Here is a 27,922-nt window from a genome sequence, read left to right on the forward strand (position 1 = left end):
AGATTAAAATGCCAGAAAAAGAGCTAAGTGATGAAGAGATAGACAACCTATCTGATGCAGAGTTCAAAACACTGGTAATCAGGATGCTCACAGAAATGACTGAGTTCACTTGCAAAATGAAGGAAGAAATGAAGGCTACCAAAGTGAAATAAAGCAAAATGTACAGGGAACCAACAGTGAAGGGAAGGAAACTGGGACTCGAATCAATTGTTTGGAACAAAAGGAAGAAATTAACATTCAACCAGAACAGAATGAAGAAACAAGAATTCAAAAAAATGAAGAGAGGCTTAGGAACCTCTGGGACAATTTTAAACATTCCAACATCCTAATCATAGGGGTGCCAGAAGGAGAGCAACAAGAGCAAGAAGTTGAAAACTTATTTGAACAAATAATGAAGGAAAACTTCCCCATTTTGGTGAAGGAAATAGACTTCCAGGAAATCCAGGAAGCTCAGAGAGTCCTAAAGAAATTGGACCCAAGGAAGCACACACCAAGACACACCATAATTAAATTACCTAAGATTAAAGATAAGGAGAGAATATTAAAAGCAGCAAAAGGAGAAAGTTACCTACAAAGAAGTTCCCGTGAGACTGGTCAGCTGACTCCTCAAAAGAAATCTGACAGGCAAGAAGGAGCTGGAAAGAAGTATTCAAAGTCATGAAAGGCAAGGACCTACATCCAAGATTACTCTGTCCAGCAAAGCCATAATTTAGAATGGAAGGGCAGATAAAGTGCTTCCCAGATAAGGTCAAGTTAAAGGAGTTCATCATTACCAAGCCCTTATTATGTGAAATGTTAAAGGGACTTATCTAAGAAAAAGAAGAAAATCAAAACTCCAAATAGAATGACAACAAACTCACAACTAGCAACAACTGAACCTAAAAACAAAAATAAAAACTGAGCAAACAAACAGGAACAGAATCACAGAAATGGAGATCACATGGAGGGTTATCTGTGGAGGGTTATCACATGGAGGTAGAGAGGAAGAATGGGAGGAGGGACAGGTATAGAGAATAAGAAGCATAATTGGTAGGCATAAAATAGATGGGAGAGGTTAAGAATCGTGTAGGAAATGGAGAAGCCAAAGAACTAATATGTACAACCCATGGACATGAATTAAGGAGGGGGATGTTGGAAGGTTGGGGGGTGCAGGATGAGGGGAAATATTGGGGGGAAAATTGGGAAAACTAATAGCATAATCAATAAAATATACTTTAAAGAGAAAAAAGAAACTGACTGTACAGACTTCTAGTGTGTTTCTGATAGACACTGTAGTAGAGTGCTACTACAGTATGGCTAATGTACAGAGAGGGATTGAAGTTACAGTATTCAAATGTAATCATGATTTGGAAAGTAAGCATTTTTACTGATATGTGTCTTTACATTAACTAAATGTTAAATATAATCCAACAGTAACTCTATTTTGATTCTCTATATTAGAAGAAAGTATTGGGTTGGCCAAAAAGTTCATTTGTTTTTTTTTCCAAAAGGTGGCACTAGTAGTGCTTAGTTGGCTTTAACTTCATTCAGAAAAATTTTGTTAGATTTTATTGTGACAGCTGTCATATCAATGTAGATTTAAAAAAATCAAAAATTGTGAATTATTGTGTGGTCATTTTAATGTTGAAGATGGGAGAAAATATGCAACATTTTTGGCATATTATGCTATATTATTTCAAGAAAGCTAATAATGCAACCAAAACACACACACACACACACACACACAAAAAGATTTGTACAGTGTATGGAGAAAGTGCTGTGACTGATCAAATGTGTCAAGAGCGATCTGTGAAGTTTTGTGCTAGAGATTTCTCGCTGGACGATGCTCCACCATTGGGTAGATCAGTTGAAGTTGATAGCAGTCAAAACAAGATGTTAATTGAGAACAGTCAATATTACACCCTACAGGAGATAGCCAATGTACTCAAAATATCCAAATCAATAATGTTATTGGTGAAAATGAAAAATGTCTTTTATTTTATAGAAAAAATCATACATACTTTTTGGCCAACCCAATAGTTGATGGAAAAGAGGGAAAAATTTACTGTAAGAATACCTTCTGAACTATTCTTATATGTTACAGAATCTGCAGTATAACCTTCCTTAAACCTGCAGTGGCATTATGAGATTACTTAACTTGTTCAGTAAGTCAAGTGTTTAGGATAGCAACTAACACATGTTGAATAAATATACTTTCCTGCTTACAAAATGGATCAAAATCTTTTATCATGAAGTGTCTATGCCTAAATGTGGCCCTTTTGCTACATTTTACAGGGGCCAGTGACTCTGATTTATATGTTTACTAAGTATGAGCTTTCTGATATAAGGACCAAAGTTCTTTACTTCCTATGTATGCTCTTCATGTCTCAGAGTCTTGAAAATATTTTTCTTTAATAGAAACCCAACAAACCTACTTAGATTTTCAATTTATAGTTCTGAACTTCTATTACCATCTCAGTAAGTCTCATATCTATGAGATATTTTCAGACACTAAAAAAATGGAAAAAAAATAAAGACCTTTGGGTACACATCCATTTTCCTTTAACTTGAAGGGTAAGCTATGCTCTGTCCAAAACAAAGACATGGAAACACCACAAGTTTAAGTTGGATCCATTTATTATTGTTGCCACTTATGAGCACACATTCCAATTCTCTTCCTTACACCCCAATCATGCTTTTTCACTCACAACATGTGTCCACTCCAGTTTCCTGTGCTGAAATGTTTTGCACTGAAATGTGAGGTGTCTCTCAGGAACAGTGGTAATGTGTAGGATAAATATTTGATATTTCCTACGTCATGTGAAGTTAGGAAACATGTGAATTATATAAAATTTAAATGCAACTAAAAATAAAAATGTATCTTAATCATTTATAGTACAAATTTTGCAATGCCTTCAGATGAGCTATGAAACCTTAGAAATTATTGTAAAACTGCTTTTATTCTTTTTCTCCATTTTCCATAAGGCAATTTCTAAGATATTTCTCTCTTTGTATTATGTGAAATTAGCTGTCAGCTAGAAAACAGTGGTAATAAGTGAGGATTGCAAGAGCCTCAAAAGGCAATATCAAAGAAAAAAATAATTAGAAAAACCAGAAGTCCAAACATTAAAATTCTGTTTAATATAAGATGAAATCAACTTAAACCTGATAAATCAATTTTCAAAAACAACACTTATTGTTCATTACTTTACAAATTTTTAAAAAATGTATTAATGTTAGAGAAAGAGAGAAGAGGAAAGATAGGGAGAGAAAGACAGTGAGAAACATAGATATTGCTGTTCCACCCATTGATACATTCATTGGTTGATTCTTGCATGTGCCCTGACCAGGGATCAAACCAGCAACCTTGGCGTACAGGGACAATGCTCTTACCAACTGAGCTACCAGGCCAGAGCTATTGTCCTTTGTTTTTATATCCAACAACTGCATCAAACTTAACATTGACCTTTTGTTTTAAAACTGCCATGAAATGCTCAGGAAAGATCCTAAAAGAAAGACACATGAACATAATTAGTAAATTAATATTAAGTGCATTTTAAGATATCCGCTCTTAAAATACTTACGTTTATCATATATAATGTCCATGTTCATTTTAAACAAGATTAAGAACTTTAACACATAGTCACTACTATATGCTCTTTCCAATTAAATACATTTCCTTTTCAAAAGGAAAAGGAAGGTTTAATTCTTTAGAGCAGAAGTGACTTGAAATATTTAGTTTTTAAATAAATATACTCTATATTTTTTAAAAGATCCATGAGAGGATGTGTACAGAACTGAGCAGTTGAGATGCTAAAGGTTTAAAAATTACAAAAATAAAAACAAAAGCTGACATTGCAAAAAAAGTGAGAATAGGAACTAATTTTATACTTTATAATCCAGTATATTATTAAAGTGTTCTACTTCGAGACTGGGGAAGCAGAATTGCTCAATGGAAATGCAGACAATATGCTTGGTTTTGAGCATAATGCTGAGCAAGTAATTTAACTTTTGAATTTAAATTCCTCACATGTACACGAAAAATTAACACCTACCCCACAGTGTTATTTGAAGAATCAGTGTTAATATAAAAAGCCTTAAATAATGATAGGCATCTGGTAAGTCTAATTTTTTCTTCTCACTCTATACTTAAGAATATTGAGGAACTTGTCACATTCCAATGAGTCTGAGAGAAATGAGACAGACTATGTAAGTCAGTGTAACTATATACAGATACCTGCCTAGATGGCATTAAAATAAATTTTGGAAATTGAGCACTGAACATTCATAGTCAGAGGAAAATTAGGGCAATGTTAATAAGAGTGGTAATTATAAAAATAATAGCAGTATATAACATTTACTGAGTATTTATAGTGTATTAAATATTTTGAATGCATTATTTTATTTATTCCTCATAGCCCTTTAAAGTCTTATTGTCATCTCCATGTGACAGATGAAGGAATTAAGCTTCAAAGAAGTTAAATAACTCATCCATGTTCATGTTGCAAGCAAGTCGCACAAACACAGCTTCACCTAACTCCAGAGCACAAACATTTGGTCTCTATGTTAAAGGTCTAAGAAACAATTAATTTATTCAATCAGCAAATATTTTGATGCCTCGAGTGTGTCTATCAATTCTTCAAAGTGCAGGGGATATAGTGAGGAAAACAGACAAAATTCCTTCTTTCATGAGTTACATTCTAAGGGACTGTAATCAGTGAGTGCTTACTTAGGTCATGTGACAAGTAAAATGCTACACACCTCAGAGGTTTTAATTCATTTACTCACCAAGGGGATCCTTGGGCTTTGCTACCTGAACTCAAAATATGCTCAACCATAGTTCCTAGTAGAAGGGGCTAAAAAAAACCTGACACAGGCCCTCATGCTTTTGGTTTTCTAATTTTTTTCAGTCTCTAGGTCAGTAGTTCTCAAAGTATAATCTTTGAACCAACTGCTTATGGCAACTGACTGTTAAAATTCAGATTTCTGGGTTTCAACTCAAACATCCTATATTAAAATGTCAAGAGGTGAGATCCAGGAATCTAGTTTTTAAATTGTCTTCCCCAGTGATCCTGATACCCTACCATGTTGGAGAAGCTTGAATCTAGGGACAGAAAAAGGCTTCTTTTTCTTTTTAACCTGAGGAGTCTCTTGAGTTTTCCCTCACTCACTGGCCAGCCTCACTGCCACACAGCTTCCCAGGTGAGTGAGGTGACAGTGTGTTATGATGAGGCATTCTCTAAAGTAGGGGTTTCCCATCTTGGCTGTACATTAAAGTCACCGGGAAAGTCACAGTGTGATCAGGCCACACTCCAGACCAATCAAATCAGAATCCTGGGGAGTGGGTCTGGGATATTAGCATTTTAAAAACTCCCAGGTGAATTCCAATGCACACCCAAGTTGACTACTGCTCTAAAGAAATTATTCTAAATCTAAATATGCACACAAATCATCTGTGGATCTTATCAAAATGCAAATTCTGATTCAGGAGGACAGGAGATTCTGTACTTCCAATGAACTCCCAGGTGGTGTTGATGCTGCTGGCCGTGAACCACATCTGAAGTAGCAAGGCTCAAGGGTCTCTAAAGATATCTCTATGCTTCAGTATTATTTTGCACAAAATAAGAGCTCAGTGATTACCTGTTGTATATTTAAATGAATATATAAAAGTTAACTATAGTCTCCTCCAATATTATTATCCTATGATTCCACTATGTACTAATGTTTAAAAACTGTCTTTCTTCATATTAATTCATTTATAAGACAAGACTTCCAAAAATATGCCAATTTCTTTCTTTTAAAAAAAAAGCTTGTGGAAATGATTCAGTTCATTTGCCCAATTACAACACCAATCCTGCTTCAATCATTAACAAAGGTAGTTTAAAAATTGATGGATTCTTTAAGCTTATTATTTTTATTAACTTTATTCCATTTAATAGTACTTAACAAAAATTTGGTCCTAAATCTGAGTAAAAACATGTAACAGATAAATATTTATAATGCTGGCAAACTTAACTATTGCTTACCTTTCCAACACCGTTAAAAAGCTTATAGAAAATGGGATAAAAATCATTTTTTGTTCAGTCAGAATTCCTTCCATCAGCTTGTTTACCACTTCCTCAGGTTCCAGGGTGGGTCCCAAACTGAAATCAGAAGCAGTCTTCAGAAACAAATCATTTCACTGAGGCTTCAGCTTTAGTTTAGTGCTAAACAAGTTAAATTACCATAGGAACCACAATGTAAGTGACCTGTAGCATCTAGCCCATCACAGATGCTCGCAAATGACAGCTGCTTTAGTATTAATAATATTAACAACTATTTACTTAGTGCTTATCATGGGCTGCCCACTGTGCTAAACATTTTACACAGGTTATCTCCTTGAAGCTTTACAACAACTCTGTTATGCAAATGAGAAGTGTGAAAATAACTAAGACTCAAAAATAATTTAGCTAGATTAACACATAAATTCACTTTTAAATCTTTAGAAGCTTTGAAAAAGAAGTCAGATACCATTTACAAGTGTTATTATATACTAGGATGTTTTAAGTGAACAATTTCTAAAGTGTCAGAGGAATTAAAATACAGGGATATGTGTGGCTCTAGGTCCTTGATCTCTACATGGAATCCTAATATTGTCTTTGGTTATCTACCTTTACCACTTTATTAGGTCTTCATTTAATTTTCAGATTTGTTATTTACCGTATTTTTGACCATAAGACACACCTAGGTTTTAGAGGAAAACAGGGAAAAAAATTGAAGCAAAAAATGTGGAAAAATAATAATACAAATAACACAATATTTCACCAATATAAATGTAAACAGAACTCAACAACAGCATTAACAACCATTATTCCTCCCAAATTTAAGGGACGGGAGGAGACAGAAGTGCATCTTATAGTCTGAAAAATACGGTAGTTTCATGTTACATCTGCACTGTTATATGCACTACTGAGTAGAAGGTAGTCCCTAAAATGTGACCTTTGTTCTATGGGTGTTAGAATAAACACATTTAGTGTGGAGTTGCACAAGAGTTGGTCCTGAGTTTTTAATATTTTACTAGTGATTTGGAAAAAAAGATACGATAATTAATTACACTTCTGAATTTGCCAATGTCATCAAACTCATTGGGTGACTAACATTATGGAGAGGCAGATTTTAAATGTTGTGACTCGTTGAGAAAAGTGAGACAAAAAGAATTAGGTGAGATTTCTTAGGAACAAATATAGAATAGTTCATTAAGAAAGAAAAATATGCAGTAAAAGTAAAAGTGGGACGAACGAGAAAAGTGATATTGTACTTTAAAGTGAGCATGCTAATTACATACATGAAGGAGATCAGAGCTTAAATAGGAAGACTGCTGGAAAAAGTCTGGCCATTTTAAATAGAATGGTTTGCACAACATCAATAGAACCTGGCAGCCAAGGAGAGTGGACTGGAATGCACATGCGTGAACAATAAAACTTCACTGTACTAGTCAGTGCAGGTGGTAGATGCCAGTGATTGAGCATGTGTACTGTGTGACTGTCACATTCAAAATGACTGAGTGAGTAGAGCAAAGAATATGCATCAAATTTTGTGTTAAGCTTGAATGTTCCTCTCTGGAAATTACTTGGATTATTAAGAGGGCTTTTGCAGACAATGCAATAAGTGTGAAAGAAATAAAACGGCAACAAATGTTTAAAAGATGGTCAAGAATCTGTTGAAAGTGATCCACATTCTGAAAGGCCTGCAATAAGCAGAACACCTGTGAATGTTGCATGTGTGTGGGCTGCAGTCAGCAAAGATCAGTGACTGACAGTGAGAGAACTAGAAGCTGATCTGGGGAGTCCAAAATCTATGGTGTCCACGATTTTGACACAGGATCTTGGCATGAAATATGTTGTGTCAAAATTCGTTCCATGGCTTCTTCTACCGAGCAGAAGGAACATCGTGCTGAAGTTGCTAGTGACTTGATTCAAACCACTACTCATGAGCCAGATTTCCTCAAGATCATAACCGGAGATGAATCTCGGGTCTATGACTATGATCTGAAAGTGAAGACCCAGTTGTCCCAATGGATGTCACACCCAAAGAAGGTGCAGTAAAGTCACAGCAAGATCAAGGCCATGTTAACTGTTGATTGGGAAGGTGTTTTCCATAACATCCCTCAAAGCCAAACAAATAATAAGGAGGTCCACCTCAATATTCTTTGTGGGTTGAGAGATGCAATATGATGAAAACAGCTACAGCAATGGGCAATTAGTGATTGACAGCTTCATCATGACAACGGGCCCGCCCATGCATCATATCTCGTGCAGCGTTTTTTGGTGAAACATCAAATCACCCAGGTGACTCAGCATCCCTACAGCCCAGATTTGGTGCCCTGCAACTCCTAGCTTTTCCCAAATCTAAAATCACCTTTGAAAGGGAAAAGATTCCAGACCATTGATGAGATTCAGGAAAATACAATGAGGCAGGTGATAGTGATTCCAACGAAGGATTTTGCAGTGTTTTAAACAGTGGAGGAGATGATGGGAGAACTGGGTGAGGTCCCAAGGTGCCTACTTTGAAGGGGAGTGAGGCGTCACTGTCCTATGTACAATGTTTCTTATATCCTGTGTCTTCAATAAATGTCTCTATTTTTCTGAGACATTTGTGTGGCTGAATGATTTCTGGACAGACTTCATAGACAGGGTTGGGCAGAAGTAATGCCTGCTTGAGTGTGGTTGGTAGGGTAATAACATGGGTATAATAATTTATAGTTTTAATTTGAACATTTCACCTAAAATGTCATATGGTATGCTTGAGCATGATATTGTTATGTTACAGAATTACATGCTTATGATTTTGTAATAAAAGATTTTGTAATAAAAATGGGCCATTATTATGCTGGACCCTGTATATGATCTTTCCTTTTTTATGATAAATTTGATATTTTGGTCAGGAAAATATGTCAAGGAACAGTTCACTGTCAATCTGAACCACATAAACTATTCTCTTCCTTTTTATTGAATTTAATGGGTGACATCAGTTAATAAAATTATATAGGTTTCAGATATGCAATTCTATATCATCTGTATATTGTATTTTGTGTTCACCACCCCAAGTCAAGTCTCTTTCCACCACCATTTATTTATCTCTCTATACTCTCCTCCACCTTCCCCCACCTCTCCTTCCCCTGGCAATCAGCACACTATTGTCCATGTTCAGGATTTTTTTCTCCTTTGCTCACTCTCTCCCAGCCTCCAACTCTGCCTCCCTCTAACAGCTGTCAGTCTGCTCTCTGAGTCTGTCTCTATTTTCCGTATTAGTTCATTTTGTTCATTAGATTCCACATATGAGTGAACGAACTCATATGGTATTTGTCGTTCTTTGACTGGTTTATTTCACTCAGCATTATGTTCTCCATCCATACCATCACAAATGGTAAAACCTTCTTTTTTATGGCCGAGTAGTATTTTATTGTGTAAATATACCATAGTTTTACCCACTCATCTACTAATGGACACTTGGGCTGCTTCCATATCTTGGCTATTGTAAATAATGCAACAACAGCATATTATTAAGATAAAAGGGCAGCTTACAGAATAGTATGTATGTTTCCATGTACCAGAAAAAAAATGCATTAAATTAAGAAGTATGGCTTCCTAAATTGGGAAGCTATAACTGGAAATATAATTTTCAATAAAGTGGTTACCTCTGGAAGAGCAACACCTTTGAAGGGGCTTTTCTCTATATTACTTAACTTTTGTTTACAATCATAACACATTATTAGAAAACCAATAAAGATATTTCCAATGAAATATTTAATATACATTTTTAAATGATTATTTTCAGAGAAAACTTCAATTAAAATTTTGTTAAAAAATAAAGCTAGGAATAGTAAGGCCTTTGGAATCTAGGACCTATGGAGGAATTTCAAGTCTGCCCCTTTGGGGCTGTATGGCTTTGGGCAATTTTCTTAACTCCTCCAACTTTCTGTTTGTCAATAAAATAGGCATGGTAATACTTATCTTGCAGAATTTTTAGAAGGATTAGGGCAGGGGTAGGCAAACTGTGGCTTGGGGCCAAATCTAACTCTCCTAGGTTATATATAATAAGGTACCCAGACCTACTAAGGTACCTGGTATCTGGGAGACTTTCAATAAATGCTTGAAAAAGTGATTTCTTGAGAGCCAAGTTTATGTAACAAAAATATTTCTTAACAGCCAAAAATTATTAGAACACTTGATCACACTTAATTCCAATAAAATCAGATTATGCTGTGTTATAACCTTTGTAGTACACTAGCTTCTTTGCACTGATAGATGTGTAAATATAAGAACTAATAAATTACATCCTTGTTGTGCCTTAAAATGCAATATAAATTCCAATATAAGTAAGACACAAATTATTTTGGATCAGTCACTTAGAGGTTGGCTCAGTTTGCTTCTCTCAGAAAGGTTGTTGTCTGTGTAAAAAGGAAAAACTTGGTCTGAATCTCAGCTCTCCTACTTACAGGCAAGTGACTTGATCTCTCTAAGCAAAGTACTGTCATGAGGTTTAAAAACTTAGATTTTATTTAGTGTCCAGAATATAAATTCTGCCCTCTAATTAGAAGAACTAAGTTTCTAGATTAAAACCAACTTCGCTTTTGGCATCCACTCTAGTATCAGCTTATCTTTAAAGGAATTCATGTGGCAGCACCAAGCTCCAGACCCTTCCTTAGCCTGGTCATATTCCTGTGACTAGGCTAGAATCCTGTCAGCTTCTATTTACAGGAAACCCCCCCCCCACCCTCCCCACCCCCCCACCACCACCCTCCCCACCCCCAACAGCAAGCTTCCGTTATTTTTCAATTGTAGTAGTAGAACTTTGCCAGGAGAGGGCACCCCTGCCCACATGAAGGTTAGCTTTGTACATCATCCTGTGGGCAAGGGTAAAACATTCAATTATAATTAAAAAATGTGCTGTCTGTATTTAATTGCTGAAAGACAGTCTAAGTGAAAAAACTTGACTCAAATATATTACTTTAGTATCTAAATTCTGAGAATATAAAAAAAATTGACCAATTCTATTCCTGGGCAATGGTACCTTTTTTTGACATCCCTTTTCAGTTTTAGTGAATTCTTTTAATTGACTAATTAATTTCTTTTAAGTATATTTTATTGATTATGCTGTTACAATTGTCCCATTTTTTCTCCCTTTTATCCCACTCTGCCCTACACCCCTCCTCCCACCCACATTCCTCTCCCCCACCCCCAGCTTAGTTCATGTCCATGAGTCGTACATACAAGTTCTCTGGCTTCTCCATTTCCTATACTGTTCTTAACCTCTCCCTGTCTATTTTATACCTACCATTCATGCTACTTATTCTCTGTACCTTTCCCCCCTCTTTCCGCCTCTCCTGTTGACAACTTTCCAGGTGATCTCCATTTCGGTGATTCTGTTCCTGTTTGTTTGCTTAGTTTGTTTTTAGGTTCGGTTGTTGATAGTTGTGAGTTTGTTGTCATTTTACTGTTCATAGTTTTGATTTTCTTCTTTTTCTTAGATAAGCCCCTTTAACATTTCATATAATAAGGACTTGGTGATGATGAACTCCTTTAATTTGACCTTATCTGGGAAGCACTTTATCTGCCCTTCCATTCTAAATGAAAGCTTTGCTGGACAAAGTAATCTTGGATGTAAGTCCTTGCCTTTCATGACTTTGAACACTTCTTTCCAGCCCCTTCTTGCCTGTCAGGGTTGTTGTTTTTTTTTTTGAGAAGTCAGCTGACCAGTCTCACGGGAACTTCTTTGTAGGTAACTTGCTCCTTTTCTCTTGCTGCTTTTAAGATTCTCTCTTTATCTTTAATCTTGGGTTATGTAATTATGATGTGCCTTGGTGTGGGCTTCCTTGGGTCCAATTTCTTTGGGACTGTCTGAGCTTCCTGGATTGCCTGGAAGTCTGTTTCCTTCACCAAAATGGGGAAGTTTTCCTTCATTATTTGTTCAAATAAGTTTTCAACTTCTTGCTCTTGTTGCTCTCCTTCTGGCACCCCTATGATTAGGATGTTGGAATGTTTAAAATTGTCCCAGAGGTTCCTAAGCCTCTCCTCATTTTTTTGAATTCTTGTTTCTTCATTCTGTTCTAGTTGAATGTTAATTTCTTCCTTCTGCTCCAAATTGTTTGAGTCTCAGTTTCCTTCCCTTCACTGTTGGTTCCCTGTACATTTTGCTTTATTTTACTTTAGGTAGCCTTCATTTCTTCCTTCATTTTGCAGGTGAACTCAATCATTTCTGTGAGCATCCTGATTACTAGTGTTTTGAACTCTGCATCTGATAGGTTGGCTATCTCCTTATCCCTTAGTTCTTTTTCTAGAGTTTTGATCTGTTCTTTCATGTGGGCCACAGTTCTTTGCCTCAGCACACCTGTTATGTTGTAAGGAACAGAGCCTTAGTTATTCACCAGGATGGGGCAACCCACCTCTGTGTTGTGGCACTATATGTGGGGGAGGGGTCAGAGAGGGAACAATGCTGCTTGCTCTGCTCTCAGCCAGATTTCAGTCACTTCCCTCGCTACCCACAAGCACATTGGGCCCTTCTGGTGCTGATTCCCAGGTGGGTAGGTTTGTGTACATCCTAGGACCCTTTGGGTCTCCTCCAACAAACTCTCCTGCAAGGCTAGAAGTTTCTCCTACTGCCACAACCCAGAAGTTTTTATACCCAGAGGTTTTGAGGCTTTTAGTTCCCCACGTTGGAACCCTGGGTTGCACGATCTGTCTTGCTCCCCAGTTGTTCCTCCTGGTTTATCTGCACATGAAGGTGGTACTGCTCAGTCTACAACAGCTGCCTTGCCTGCCTGGTCCACCAACTTGCTGTGTGTCTTCTCCACCCCAGCTGACCTTTTCCACCCCTCCTACCAGTCTGAATGAGTTTCTTTAACTCCTTGGTTGTCAGACTTCCACACAGTTTGATTTTCTGGCATTTCTGAGTTTTTTTGTTTTTAAATTTGTTGTCCTTCTTTGGTTGTACAAGGAAGTAAGGCATTTCTACCTGTCTCCATCTTGGCTGGAAGTCTCCTAATTAATTGTTATTGAGATATAACTAACATATCACATTGAGTAAAATTAAGGTGTACAGCATGTTGATATGATACACTTATATATTGCAATATGATTACCACTGTAGAATGAGCTAACACCTCTATCACATCACACAATTATCATTTCTTTTTTGTGGTAGGAACAATTAAAATGTAGCTTCTTAGGAACTTTGAAGTTTTTAACACCATATTGTCTATAAACATAATGCTGAAGAAAGTGAGCAGTTTACTTATTGTTTCCAGAACCCCATGTGTAATGTATGTCAATTACACAAAATTTAGACATTTAATCTGTACATAGGGAGATGTCTAGAAAGATGTTCATCAAAATATCAAGAGCAGTTTCCACTGGACAGAGGGTTTTAAGAAATTTTAAAAAGAAACTTTCTTATTTATATGTGTTAGAATTTTTTTAAAAGCATACAATATGTTTACAAAGATACTAAAGCTATTCCCAAGGAGAAGAAACATTAAAATTAACCTCAGAGCAGATCCTTACAATTTTATGTGCTGACCAAAGAAAGACCATGGTCTCGTAGTCAATTTGGAAGATAATCTCTAGATTACCAATGGAAAGTGCTTTTCACACTGTGGTTCTGATTTATGTCTATCAGAATTACCTGTGATGCTCATTAGACATATGCGTACATACTTCCAAGTCCCCAGCTCAACTACTAACTACCCCCTCCCAACCAAACCCAATAAAAACCAACATCTCTGGGGGTGGGTCCCCTACATGGTTCCTAAGCACTCCTGGTGAAATGTATGTGTACTTAAGTCTAAAAACCACTGCTTAGGGGAAGAAGAACAGGGAGGATTAGCAAGCTCACCTGTCTCATTCATATTTACATTTGTATACATTCTCTCCCTGAGTCTCACCACCTGTTTTCCCACAACCTACAGAAGGCAGAACTGAGCTGAGCTCAGGGCATTGCATCTCAGGTGTTTTAAGATTAAAATACTTCAGAAAAGCCACAGAATGTCTCGTATTCATGCAACCACCAATCCTTTTATCTCTATTTCTATCTCAACTTACGCAGTGCTTGGGTTTTTGATGAAGCCAGTGTTTATGAAATTAGGGCAGAGACATGATGTTTTGACTCCAGTACTTTTTAAGGCAGCCAGTTCATCAGTCAAAGCTCTATGAAATCCCACAGCAGCAAACTTGCTTGAACTGAAAATAAACAGAGAAAGGTCACAAAATAATTCAGGAAAATTACTACATGTATTTAATTTGGACGGCTGTTTTCCTTAGTTAAGCGTGGTCCTCAGCTGAGAAACACAGGCAGCAGCTGAATCTCAGTGCCCTGCCCAGACCCACTCAATTGCATTCAGTGGAAGATCCTCAGGTAAATTTATGGGCACGTTGAAGCTTAAGAAGCACTGACATAGAACACTTACTGCATCACGACATCATATATTAGAGTGACAAATGAATAAGCTTAAATGTATTGCTGCAAAAAATTGGTAAGATGTTTATTTTGTTGTTTCTCTTTCCATAAAATTTAATAACATTGTAGGCTGCTCATTATTTACTTTAATATGTTCAATGAATTCATTGGAAAATGCTCCTGCATAAAACCAATTCTTCCTTTAGTCTCAGTGTGACTTCTTCAAAGAGGACTTTCCTGACCCCTAGCCTAAATTATTTCCCCACTGTATAGTAATCTTCAGTTTTCTGTGACAGCACATTTTAGATTTGTAACTTAATGTTCATCAGGGTATCCTTTTTGAATGTCTGTCCCTCATACCTTTGCTACAAGCTGCATGACTACTGTGGCCTGCAGTAAATCCCCAGGGCCCGGCACAATGCCTGGGCCAAAACAGGGGCTCAGTAAGTACTTGTCAAATGAAAGAATCAAAGTGCAAAGCCATTCTTGTTGTCCCAGTTCCCTCACTTGGAAAGAGAAGGGAAATCAATCATATTTTAAGTGAGCATCACACTTCCAGTTAGGTGTTTTGAAAAGCAACTTTATAGAGATACAATATTACATTATTAATTTTTAAAATTATGTGAAAGTATAGATGAGAAAATTTGAAATTTGAAAGTGTACAATTCAGTTGCATTACCAGGTAGATTGTTCTTCTATAAATCTGCATGGATTAGCAGTTATGTACAGAGCAGCTGTACATTCTTGCCAGTCAACCTGTGCTTTGGAAAATACAAAGCCATGAAAAGGAAAGTTCTCTTTCACCCCCTCCACTCTTGTTTTTTACAGCTTAGGCATATAATGAAGACTTAAAAAGAAAGATTTTGAGATTCAATTATATAAAATGTAAATCTTTTGTACCTTGAAAAAGTAAAACAAACAAAAATAATTATACCTAAGATGGATGACTACGTGCCAGACACGGTCCTCGGTTACTCAGACGCATTATGTCATTTAACCCCCACAGCGACTCCATGAAATAGATGCCACAATGATCCCCACTTATTAAAAAGGAAACTAAGGCCCTAGGGGTGGTTACAGAAGTTGCCCAAAGACATAAGAGAGTGGTAGAATCAGACTTTAAATCTAGGCAATAACCAGGCCTCTATATGATATACTCTAAACTTTATCAGCTCCCAACCAAGTTAAGAGCCAAAAAAATTGGTAAAGCATTTGCAACATGTAAGACAAGGATAAGGGTACCATACTATACTATACTATACTATACTATAGTATATACTATATAGTATACTATATAGTAGTATAGTATATGGTATACTATAGTATAGTATATACTATAGTATACCATATACTATATAGTAGTATAGTATATACTATAGTATATAGTATACTATAGTACCATACTATATGGCAACTTTTGTAAATGAGTAAGACAATATTGTAATGGATAAATGGCTAAAGGACATTAGCAGAAAGTGTAAAAAATAATACCATTAGGTTTATGCATATTAAAATATTTTGCTTTAAGAATAATTAATATAAATTACAAAATAAAATGATTTTTGCCTAGCTGTAAGTGGTAGGATACAAGGACATTTTTATTTGCTTAAGTTGTCTTTTAAACTACATAATATTTTTAATTTTATATAATTGAATGAGCAATCTTTTCTCTTTAGGGCTTCAATGTATGTCTAAACTTAAAAAGATAAACCAAGAGAGAGCTTTCCACAGCTTTCTATTTTCCAAAGTACAGGTTAATTGGCAGCCTTTTTGGAAGGCAATTTAGCAAAAGGTATCAAATTCATTAAAATATGCCATGCTCTTAGATCCAGTAATTTCCCTTTTAAGTATTTATCCTAAGAAAATCATCACTCATGTTTCTACAGATTTATCCAAGGATAGTCCCTGAGGTACACAGTGCATGAAGGCAAATAGAAACAATATTAAATTAATTAAATTAATTAACTGAGGTAACATTGATTTATAATATATTACATAGGTTTATGAATGCAACATTATAATTCATTATCTGTATAGACTGCATCGTGCTCACCATCAAATATCTAGTTTCCATCTGTCACCATAAACCCTCTTTACACCCACTCCTCCTCTGCTGACCATCAGTCTGTTGTCTGTCTTGAGGAATTTGTTTCATATGTTGTGTGTGGAGATGATTTTAAATGTCTATGGTGGGCAGCTCTTGTTTTTGCTCATTGGCATTCATATATTCCCTTATTCTGGCAACATTACTCTGATTTTGCCAGCTAATGCCCCTTCTCCCCCTACCTATTCAGAGGCTGGATCCAAATTGGTCTAGTCAGAATGAACTCGAGAAGTAGAACATTTGAAGGCATCACTGGGAAGTCATGACTTTACCCAATCTGCTGGACTTGGAGTTGAATGGATGTTACCTGGAACTGCTGGCACCTCTCTTTTCTGAGAAAGACAGCCTACCTGTGACTTTAATCACAGAGGCAAAATAATTCCTCTTTTGGCCTGGGTCAGTTTAAATTTTGTGTTCCTTGCAACTAAAAGAGTCCAGACAAATACATTACCCAACAATAATGGGTAAATTAAATAAACAATGGCATATATGTACAGTGGTATACCATACAGGAATTGAAAATGATGTTGCATATATACTGAGGTCTATCCAAAAAAAGTCCAGGTATTGTTAGTAGCAAGGATGGTTTGTGCCATATCAATGTAGCCAGGTAGCCAAGGAGAATGGACTGGAATGCACATATGTGAACAATGATGACTTCACTGTACTAGTTAGTGGGGGCGGTAGACACTGTTGAGTGAGCATGTGTACTGTGTGTTCGTCGCATTCAAAATGACTGAGTGAGTAAAGCAATGAATCTGTATCAAATTTTGCGTTAAGCTTCAACATTTCTCCACAGAAACTATCTGAATGACTTAGATGGCCATAGCTATGGGCAACTGGTGACTGGCAGCTTCATTATGGCAAAGAACCTGCTCATGCATCACATCTCATACAGAAGTTTTTTGGCAAAACATCAAATCACCCAGGTGACTCAGTCCCCCTGCAGCCCAGAATTGGTGCCCTGTGACTGCTGGTTTTCCCAAAACTCAAATCACTTTTGGAAGGGAAGAGATTTCAGATCATTGATGAGAATCAGGAAAATACAACAGAGCAGCTGATGATGAGTGGGAGAACTGTGTGAGATCCCAAGGTGCCTACTTTAAGAAGGACTGAGGCATCATTGTCCTATGTACAATGTTCCTTGTACCTTGTATCTTCTTCAGTAAATGTCTACTTTTCATATTACAAGGCTGGATACCTTCTGGGAAGACTTTGTGTATTTAAAAACTGGCAAAACATTCATTTTAAATTTTAAAAAGCAAGATTATGTATGTAGATTTTTTCAATGCATGACTATATATCTGCATTTAAAATGTCCTAAAAACTGTAAGAAATGTTTACAAAAGTTATTTCTACATGGTGAGATTATCAGTAATTCTTTTCTCTTTTACTAAAGTATATTTTCTAATTTTTTTTAAGTCAACCAAATATGCAGCAATATATTTAAACTCAGAATTAATGATCTTGAATGTGTTAAAAGAATTTTATATTTTTGAATTTTAGGGTGAATTTGTTTTGAGAGAGATGACAGATAGATAGATAGATAGATAGACAGATAGATAATAAGTGTTCAAAATTTGATGCAGATTCATGGCTCTACTTGCTCAATCATTTTGAATGTGACAGCCACACAGCACACATGCTCACTCAACAGTGTCTACCGCCCCCACTGACTAGTACAGTGAAATCGTCATTGTTCACACATGCACATTCCAGTCCACTTTCCTTGGCTGCCAGATTATATCAATGTTGTGCAAACCATTCTCATTATACTAACAATGGCTAAACTTCTTCTGCAACAAAATAATGTATATGCTAAAATTGATTTTAGCATATTTTGATTTGCTAACAGTTAGCATAGAGTTGATTTTTTTCTGCACTTTGTTACTTGCCAAAGGTCACACAAGATTGTAATGGATTAAATCAAGATTCAGAATATCATTACTCATAGTAATCATATCCCGTAAACAACTCAAAGGTTCAGGAAGGGTAGTGTGGATAGTAAATTATTGTCTAGGCATGACAATGATTAAACTACAGCTACCAACATGGGTAAATCTTACAAACATAGTATGATTCCATGTATATAAAGATCAAAAATAGGCAAAATTAATCAATGGTGTAACAAGTCAATATAGGAGTTACCCTTGGGAAAGAAAGAGGGATTGGTGATTGGGAAAAATTCCAAAAGGAGCTTCTGGGGTCTTGTGATGTTCTATTTTTTGACCTGAATGGTGTTTACATAGAGGTGTCCACTTTACAGTAACTCAGTGAGCTGTACTCTCATGATTTCTGCATTTTTACAAATGTATGTTATACTTCAATAAAAAGTTTGTTTTAAAAAGCAGTGTCTCAGTTTAACTGCCCAATTATTAATAACAACTGATAAGCATTGCCTTCTACTGGATGAAGTCTTCAGTGTGATTCCGTGGAATTCCTGCCACTGATCAGATATGTAGTGATAACCAGAGTCAACTGAACTTAAGATAATTGTGGCCAGTAAGGATCACAGACACAACAGCTCAGGCTAATGAGAACTGAGGTTCCAAACAGTTCTGTGAGGGCCCACAAACCTCAGATCTGTCCCCTAGATGGAAGTGTAAAAACCACTTGTGTAGTTGTGGCCCTGCCTCTTAGCCCAAGTAGTGACTCTTTGTGAATTAGAAAAGGCCCCCCTCCTCTCAAGTTAATTCATAGCCATCTGCTGGGAAATCATTCAAGCCTAAAAGGACCTGAATGCTGTTAACAGTGCCCGCTAGAATTGTGTAGTGCACAATCTGCATAACTGTGTGTCTTGCTCCTGCTTTGACAACACTCGGTGAAAACCTGTACTTCTGTTGAAAGTACCATCACTAGTCACCAAAATAAATTTGTTTCTCACACAAAACATGTTCTTTCTTGATTTTCACGGTAAACCTCAGTGGGGTAGAATCAAATCAAAATCAAAACAAGTACGATATTTACTATGGCAAGGGAAGGAGGAAGCACAGCAGGGTTGACGGGCCTAATTCTCTGATCCTCTTTGCTTACCTGGGGACGATGGCAGAACTTATCAGGGCAGTAGAATGTCATACAGCAGCCTAGCAGCAGCACCTGCAGCTATCTTTCATCAAGGAAGTAAGTAAATGTAAAATTGTATTGGCCCCTGATGGCTAGGGGCTCATCGCCTAACTTAAAGTGGCTCTGAAGGAGCCAAGATACAATCTGGACATTATAGGTCTGCTCTGTGACTGCTTCAGCAGTCATTTCTTCTTTTGTCAAAACTCAATCCCAGTCTATATTTTTAAAACTATTATAAAGCAAATATATGTTCAGAAAGAAAGAAAGAACACATAGATGAACAAAAAGAACAAAATAAAAATTATTTGTATTGCTATTACCTAAAAGTAACCATCTCTAGGTATGTTTTAGTATATATCGTTGCAAACTTTTAAAATGCAAGACATATATGTATATAAACAAGTTACCTGTCCATGTCTATATCTATATATTGGGTTGGCCATAAAATTTACTTGTTTTTTTCCGTACGATGGTTCTAGTAGCACTTAGTTGTCTTGAACTTCATTAGAAAAATTTTTGTTATATTGTATTGTGGCAACTGTCATATTAGCATGCTTTTAAAAAAACTTACTAAACTTGGTGAATTTTTATGTAGCCATTTTCATATTGAAAATGGAAAAAATATGCAGTATTTTCAGCATACTATGCTTTATTATTTCAGGAAAGGTAAAACTACAAAAAAGGGTTTGTGCAGTGTATGGAGAAGGTGCTGTCGCTTGCAAAGTTCCCTGCTGGAGATTTCTCACTGGACAATGCTCATGGTCAGGACGACTAGTTGAACTTAAGAGTAATCAGATCAACTGAAAACAATCAACACTCTACCACACAGGAGATAGCCAAAATACTCAAAATATCCAAAGTAATAAAGTTATTGGTGAAAATGAAAAATGTGTCTTTTATATTATGGACATTTTGGCCAACCCAGTATTTATATATATTATCTGTATCTACATACACAACTATATCTACATTGTTTCTAGAATTCAGATCATTAATTTCATAAGAAAGAGCACAAGGTTAAAAAAATTTTATCATTATTTTTATGCATATTTATTTGCACAGTCATAACTCAGAATTTTAGGAGTTATTATTTGCTAACATACAGCAATGGCCAAAGGACTGTTAGGGCTCACTGTGGCCACACTGGCCACACCGATCAGTTCTTGACAGCGTACAGGGGGGCACACCACGAAAGTGCACTGTTTGCTACAGTAAGCTCTTCAATTATTAACCATTACAATTATTTTCAGACCAATTCCACTGTTTGCATTCAAAAGCATTCCCAGATTGCACTCTCTCTGTCTTTAGAGTTTTATTTCCACATTACTTTATTTAAAATTATGAATATTAACTTGTGTTCATGGTATTGCTCTTGTTTTGTAATTCCTTGTTGCTAAAAAGAGATAAGAAATGCTTGAAACAGTTGGCTTCTAATTGGATAATTTCCCTGCACCCACCTCTAAAACAGTCAACAGAGGAGGATATTAACAGTTGATAATGTTGTTGCACAGGAGACTTTGTACAACAAAGCTAAGCATAGAAACCAATGAAAAATATGCACGTGTTCACTTACCAATAAGCCATTAAAAATGGGACTGTAGTATGCCCAGCTGCTGAAGCCACAGTGACAATATGGCCATGATTATTCTTCATCATTGCTGGAAGAAATGCCTTTGTAGTCTAGAAATAGTTTTTATAAGACAGAAAAAAATATTTCTATTTCTGATTCACAAATCCATTGGGAATATTTTGAAATAAAGTTATATTTTGTAACATTGTTCCTGGCATAAATAGAAACCTAGATTAACTGCCAAACTTGGCAAAATAAGACAACTGGGTAGGGTGCCCAGATTAGAAAAATTAAGGTAAACAACGAATACTGAAAACTTTAAGAATCCATCTCATTTAAATTGTGAATAACATATGTCCACTGACTTCTACCTTTGATTAATTATGTCTTCTATCTTAACGTGAAATTGTTGGAAAAGAGTTTGGTTATGTCATCAAAATATTAAAGTGAATAGCAATCTTCCAGTAGTTACTGAATGATTCACAAATAAATATTTATTGAGCACCTACTATGTGATAGGAATTCAGAAACAAATAAGACAATACCCTGCATTTCAAAAGAGGCAGAATGTGGGAGAACTCTTAAGTCATAAAAATACAAAGACAGATGTGAATAATTTAGGAATGTAAACATAATACTGCATTTTCACCAACTAACTCCAATATTCTTTTGAGATTACTCATCTTAAACTCACACCCAAAAAAACCTTGAGGGACCCTTTTAGGAACTGACTATGTGGGCAGTATTTAGACTCCTCAGAAACTCTGTGTGTATATGTATTTAAGACCTTGAATGGTGAGTTTCATAATAAAGTTTGCATTAGATGCCAGGATGTAACAAGAGGCCTGGGTCTCATGAGAGTCTGAAAGCAAACTGGGTTCCTCTTTTACAAAATCACAGATGATGCAGATGGTCCCTAATCCCTCCTCCATCTCTAAACAGAGAAATGAGAATCTAGCTTAGAATTAAAACATATATAGCGCCTTAAGTTTACTATTTATTATTATTATGAATATTTATTGGGGGGAGGAAGAATAACTGATGAGATCTGATTGTAGCATGAAAAATGATCTTTTTGTATGTTATCCCTGGTACCTGGAGAAAACTTGAGTACTGAGTTGATATGTCCTTATATCTCCCGAAAGCTTCACTTTAAACTTAATCTTTGAGTTTTACAAAAGGGAACGTTTTTTGTAAAGGAAATTATACTTACCCAGAAGTGTGCAAGTACATTAACTTCAAAAGTCTTTTCAATCTGAGGGTCTTGTGTAGCAAACAAATCTGATGCATAGACCACACCAGCATTATTGACTAGAATACTAACATCCCCAATTTCTGCCTTCACCTTTAAAAATAAAATAAGAAAAATATCTACATCATTAATAAGCATGAGGGCAGGCTTGCATGCAATGACTATTAAAGAAGTATGTATTTTTTATTTGTTGTGGGGAAAAAAAGTAGTATTGAATCTGTGTGCAAAGTTGAAAAAAAGAACCTTTTAATTTTAGGTACTTTATTTCAAAATAGTTCTGCTTGAAAGTTTGCTAAGTAAAAATATTATTTTGCAATTTAGTCTCTTGACTTTGCTCTATTGATTATAGCTCAAGAGGTATTTGGCTAACAAAAACACAACCAGTGACAAACCAGCCAGGGCTATTTTTTAAATACTACTTTAAAAGGTAAGCAAAACCCCCCCAAAAAACAAGGTTAATTAATTGGCAAATGCAGGGACTGTTATGAGGAACTATGTAAAACTGATTACACCATTATGCCAGCTACATCATCTATTTTTATGTTCACTCCATTCTATTGCTCCTTTATCTTCATTGTTCTTTGACTAAGCTTCTTGGTGGATGGACCCTAAAGTTGCAATGCATTTTGCTATACATTTGTTCCAAATAAAAGCTGGTCTCTATTCACAGAGTTGCCCCTCTTTAGATAGTGCTGCATTGTGCTTGGGGACTGACAAGGAACTGGCAACTAGCTTATTAAGAGCTTTCACATATGTAAGTGCTATGCATTTTACAGAATTTCATTATCTCACTAAACTCTCAACAATTCTATGAGCTAACAACTCTTAGTGTGCACATTTTAACAAGAAATATGAAACATAGAATGGCTAATTTTCTTGCCAAGGGTCACATGGAGCTGGGACTCTCCCAGATTTTCTGACCTCAGAGATCAAAACAAGCCTGAAACGGTGTGCAGACAGGAAGTCAGGAGGGGGAGGACCGTGAGCACCCCAGCAGGACGTCAATGTGCCACTGTGAAGCCTCCCTAGCCACAACTGAGTTTCACTGGGCTGTATTTAAATCATTACAGAGAAAAGCTAAGTTATTTGGCCCTTGATCAACACACAATTTGTACCTATATCTACATCTCTAACACAATAGGAAAACTGTTGTTCAGAATAATGCCCCTAAATTTTGAGAAAAATGACATTTTATGTGGTTAAATTGATGAAGCTGCTGTAATGCCTCCAAATTGACATGACTCAAAATATGTATTACTGTTTTGCATTGCCAAAGTATTAGCCCAGACCCTCTTGGCCCTTCCTTTATCCTTGAGCTCCCCATTGTCACCTACTGTGTCCCCCCTGGGGTGAGAGTGTCAAATTGTGCATTACTTAATAATGAAAGCAAACTGAGAGTTTTATTGTTTAGGTGGCATAAAATTTTCCTGATACCAAGATAGCCACATCAAAATAGCTACTTCAAAATATCTGATAATCATATGTAATTGTATAAACTCTGTTTAAGCATATATTTAGTTCATTTTAGAAAAATTTCAGTAGAAAAAAAACTATGTTTAAAATACATGGAATTGTTTCAAATAATAAAGTTACCTTTTCCAGAAAACATCCTATTCCCAAATGAGCCTGGAAATGAATGTTTTCCATTTAGGTAACTAACACTACTAAATCCTCTTAATAATGGCTAATAAAATTATATAGATAATATAAGTGATTCTATCATAATACTAAGAAGTAATTCTTATAGAGTGACTACTAAGCACCAGGTACTGTTCTAAGAACTTTACATCATTACTTCACTTACTCCTCATGACAACCCTATGAGACATGTACTGCTGTGACCCCCATTTTATAATTGAGGAAAGTTAGGCACAGAGAGGTTAGGTAACTTGCCCAAGGTGTTATAGCTAGTATTAACTGGAAGAGCTCTCATCTCTATAAAAGGGAATCATTGGTAATTTAAGTAAAAGCGTTATTGTGAAATGCAGATAGTTCTTACCCAAAGGCCTTGGTCTTACAGCACCCCTTTCCAGGAAGGCCCACCACTGGCCTGGGTAATTGCTACCTATTCTTTTGACTTAGCTAAGGCCTAACCAACAATAGTAGGATCAGTTTGAAATAAAAGATTATAATTTAAAGCAGAAGTTAAAAATGTCCTCAAATTTAAAATCCCCTAAAATTCAAGAGGTTCTTAAGCCTTGGCTGAATCAGGATCTTTATACTGCCCTCAATCAGAATATGCAGGGGTAAGGTCCAAGAAGGTGTATTTTAAGAAATTTGCCCAGGTAATTCTACTGACCTTCCTACCATTACCACATTTAGATAGCAAGTACATTTATGAAAGTGTTCAGAGGAAACCCCATTACATATAGCACATCTCAGTTGTACATAGATGAGGCAAATAATGCTTTGTAATAACAGATATGTTTATGATGACAGCCTGATAAACAGATTTATTCTATCTTCCTGAGTTCCTTGGACTTCAGAAGACCCTGTCAGTGATCCTGTAGTGCCATCCAAAGTGTTACATGTGTCTGAATCAGATGGGTGAGGTGTGTGTGCAGATAGTACTAAACATGCAAATTCCTGGGCCCGGACCTTGCCCTACTGCACGAAAAGCTCCTGGGTGACTATTTTTTAACAAGCTCCCTGGAGGATTCCAGAACGCACTAAAGCCCCGTAACCTCAGTCTGGGTTTTAGTTCTGGGTTTGCCACTAGCTAGCTCTTCAACCTTGAGCAAATCACAAAACTTCTGTTAGCTTGTCTGCATCATGACTGGGTCATTTCCAAAATCCCTTCCAGCTCTGACACAATATGATTCTAGCCAAAAGCAAAATTTCACCTTCTTCGCTGAGCTGTAAATATCTTCTCGCTTACTGCAGTCTACCACAAAGGCATGAGCTTTTGCACCCAGCCTCCTGCATCCATCAGCTGTTTCCTCAATTCCATGCTAGAAAAAACAACAGAGGGCAAGGAGAATAAAAATAATGATATGAGCATGTATATCAACAGCTGAAAACAGATTCTTTGAACTAGGATTGGGCAAGAATTCACCTGACACATATTTTTGACAGGGTTATAGGTACACTTTGCTCTCAGTACTTTCAAGAGCTTCTTTTAGTTGGAACTGAATTTAAAGCAAGGTTTGAAAAAGAAGACAAAAGTTTAAAAATACTATTTTTATTATGAATTTTACATTGTGAGTTAAATGCATGTATATTCCATATTAGGCTTTAAAAATTACATTAAACTTTTTTCTCTGTCACTAAAAACTACTCACAGATATCAGTTTTCTGGCTACAAAATAAATAAATAAGGAGTTAACTACAATTCATTCACTCCTCCAACATTTTAATACATAAGTCATATTCAAGGTGTGTTGAAGAACCATGTGGGCACAAACATGAATGCATCAGAGTACTGACTTCAGGGAGCTCACACGTTCTACTACTTTCTATGTAGTAGAAAGAAACATAAAATAATATTTAGGTAGGACCATATGAAATTTTTATCACTTTAGAGTAAAGGATTGAATATTGGCAGTTTTGTATGGTTCAAACTGATATGTTGTGGCAAGTATAATAATAGAGCTATCCAGAGAGAGTTGTGGGAACACAGAGAAGGGGCATGCAGTGCCATGCTAAAAGAAGAGGTACCTGAGTTGAGTCTTAAGGGTGAGTAGAACAGCTATGCAAAAAGGGGCAGGGCACGCCAAGCAGAGTGTAAGGAAAGGGACAGATAGGAGAAAGGTACTCTGGGGAAACACTAGCAGATTGGTGTTGCTGAGTCATAAAGTTTGTGGATTGTTCTCGCAATCACCCACTCACTAGGTTGGTGCTGATCTCACTTCACATCCCATGAATTCCTGTTGACATCACAGGGTGTTAAAGAATATGTAACATATGGCATTTCAGGCCAGCAGGTGCTGTCCAGGAACCTCTTTGTCCATTACCTACTGGCCAAATAAAAGGTGAGATTCTAAGTCCTCTCTTCCTTAAGCCTGCACCAATTTTGGTAAAAATTACATTGAAGACTTTTTTTCTTTTTTATTGTTTTTAACTCTTGGAAATCAGTATGGCATAGCAATTGTTACTTTCTGTTGGGTAACTTAAAGCCACTTACCTCAGTAACTGTAAGTTGGATTTTTTTTCTTAATAGGTACAAAGCTCTTACTCTTAATATACTAGCTAAAACTATTACTTTTTGTATATGGTTAAAGTCAAAGGATCAGTAAAATCAAGTTCAGGAGTATATCACAAATTATTTTCAGGGGCAATGGTGAGGATAAATTTACAATGTCAAATGGGCCACAACTGAGAATCTTCACTAAGTCCATTTATCACATGATCATAAACACATTAATTAATCCATGTTTTTCCCCATCTATAAAATGGCAATAGTAATTTTTTTCTACACACTTTACAGCTGTGCTGTAAAGGGTTGTTACCTGCAAAATACATGCATACATGTCCACAAATTAAAGATACCAGAAAGTAAAACAGTAAAGCAGCATTACCTTATTTATATCCCACAGAACCAGTTTGCATTTAAGTTTGGCAAATTCATAGGCAGTCAGTCTCCCGATTCCATGTCCAGCTCCCGTAATCAGGACGATTTCTCCGGTGACTGATTTTCTCTTCTTAGGAATAAAAATCTTCAGGAGAGATTCCAAGAAGCAGAAGATCAGAAAGGGCAGAAGCAGGAGGCAATTCAGGATGAACATCACCATTTTTTTTTTTTTTGCTGCGAGGATTTGGTATGTTTATCAATCACTCTAAATTGTTTTGAGTGTAGGAGGGCGGCTCCGTCACATCTAACACTAGAGAGAGTAGAAGCGAGGGCAAGGACGGACTCCTTTATCAAAGAGAAACAACTGTGAAACCGTTCCTTCCGCTGGGCTGGACTTGGTTAGGTCCTTTACAATTGGCTCAAGCTCTAGTGCAGAGCGACTGCTGGCTGACTAGGAAACCTGGGAGGGACAATGTTCGGGGAGAGCATAGGTCCCTGGTTCTGGTTTGCGCAGCCCCCGCCAATTGCGCAGCCGAAGTCGTCTTCACGCACTCGCTCCGGATCTCCGGAGCCGACCTAGGAGGGTTAGTTGCCGCTTGTTTTCCTAAATTTGATAAATTTCTATTCAAGTTCCAAAGATAATTGACAGTGTCCGCAGTCCAAATGCTTCTTTGAAACTTGATGGTTGTGATGCACATATATTTGCCTGTCTTAAATGAATCCGGGATGATAACCAATTGTTCCGCTTCCTGCTGAGAAATGGTGTTGCGTAACATTTTAAGTTTGAGCTAAGCACGATTTTTGGAGAACAGAGGAAATTTTGTCCTTTCGGGGACAACAATAATCAAGTCTCAGGAAATATCTGATCGTATTAAAAAGGATTGTTTCCACAAGGAAGAGCAGTATATTTACATGGCCTTTTCCACCCAACCTGTTAGGATTTGTGAAAACCATTTATCACCCTTTTGCTACTGTGTATTTATCCAACTTAATAAATCACTGCCTACAGGA

At 36.5% G+C, this 27,922-nt stretch overlaps 1 protein-coding gene across 1 annotated transcript; it reads right to left on the minus strand.

Annotated features, from left to right (window-relative positions):
* Positions 1 to 3,097: 3,097 nt before the first annotated feature.
* Positions 3,098 to 27,329, minus strand: HSD17B11 (hydroxysteroid 17-beta dehydrogenase 11). Its single transcript, XM_045820446.1, has 7 exons — positions 26,919 to 27,329; positions 25,245 to 25,352; positions 22,363 to 22,494; positions 21,153 to 21,259; positions 14,058 to 14,195; positions 6,006 to 6,122; positions 3,098 to 3,485 (listed from the first exon to the last, which is right to left on the minus strand). The coding sequence occupies exons 1-7, from the start codon at positions 27,129 to 27,131 to the stop codon at positions 3,395 to 3,397; spliced, it is 906 nt and encodes a 301-aa protein (XP_045676402.1). The 5' UTR covers positions 27,132 to 27,329; the 3' UTR covers positions 3,098 to 3,394.
* Between the last annotated feature and the right edge of the window lie 593 nt (positions 27,330 to 27,922).

Source organism: Phyllostomus hastatus, unplaced genomic scaffold (assembly GCF_019186645.2).
Source record: "Phyllostomus hastatus isolate PE091 unplaced genomic scaffold, TTU_PhHast_1.1 phas_scaffold_39, whole genome shotgun sequence".
Taxonomy (NCBI): Eukaryota; Metazoa; Chordata; class Mammalia; order Chiroptera; family Phyllostomidae; genus Phyllostomus; species Phyllostomus hastatus.

Bases quoted from the DNA above. Each gene is read 5' to 3' on its own strand.
- HSD17B11 (XM_045820446.1), bottom strand. From the start codon at position 27,131: ATGGTGATGTTCATCCTGAATTGCCTCCTGCTTCTGCCCTTTCTGATC. The intron at 25,353-26,918 runs GTAATGCTGCTT...TGTTTTTTCTAG, and splicing joins TTCTGTGGGATATAAATAAG to CATGGAATTGAGGAAACAGC. The intron at 22,495-25,244 runs GTGAAATTTTGC...TTATTTTTAAAG, and splicing joins TTTACAGCTCAGCGAAGAAG to GTGAAGGCAGAAATTGGGGA.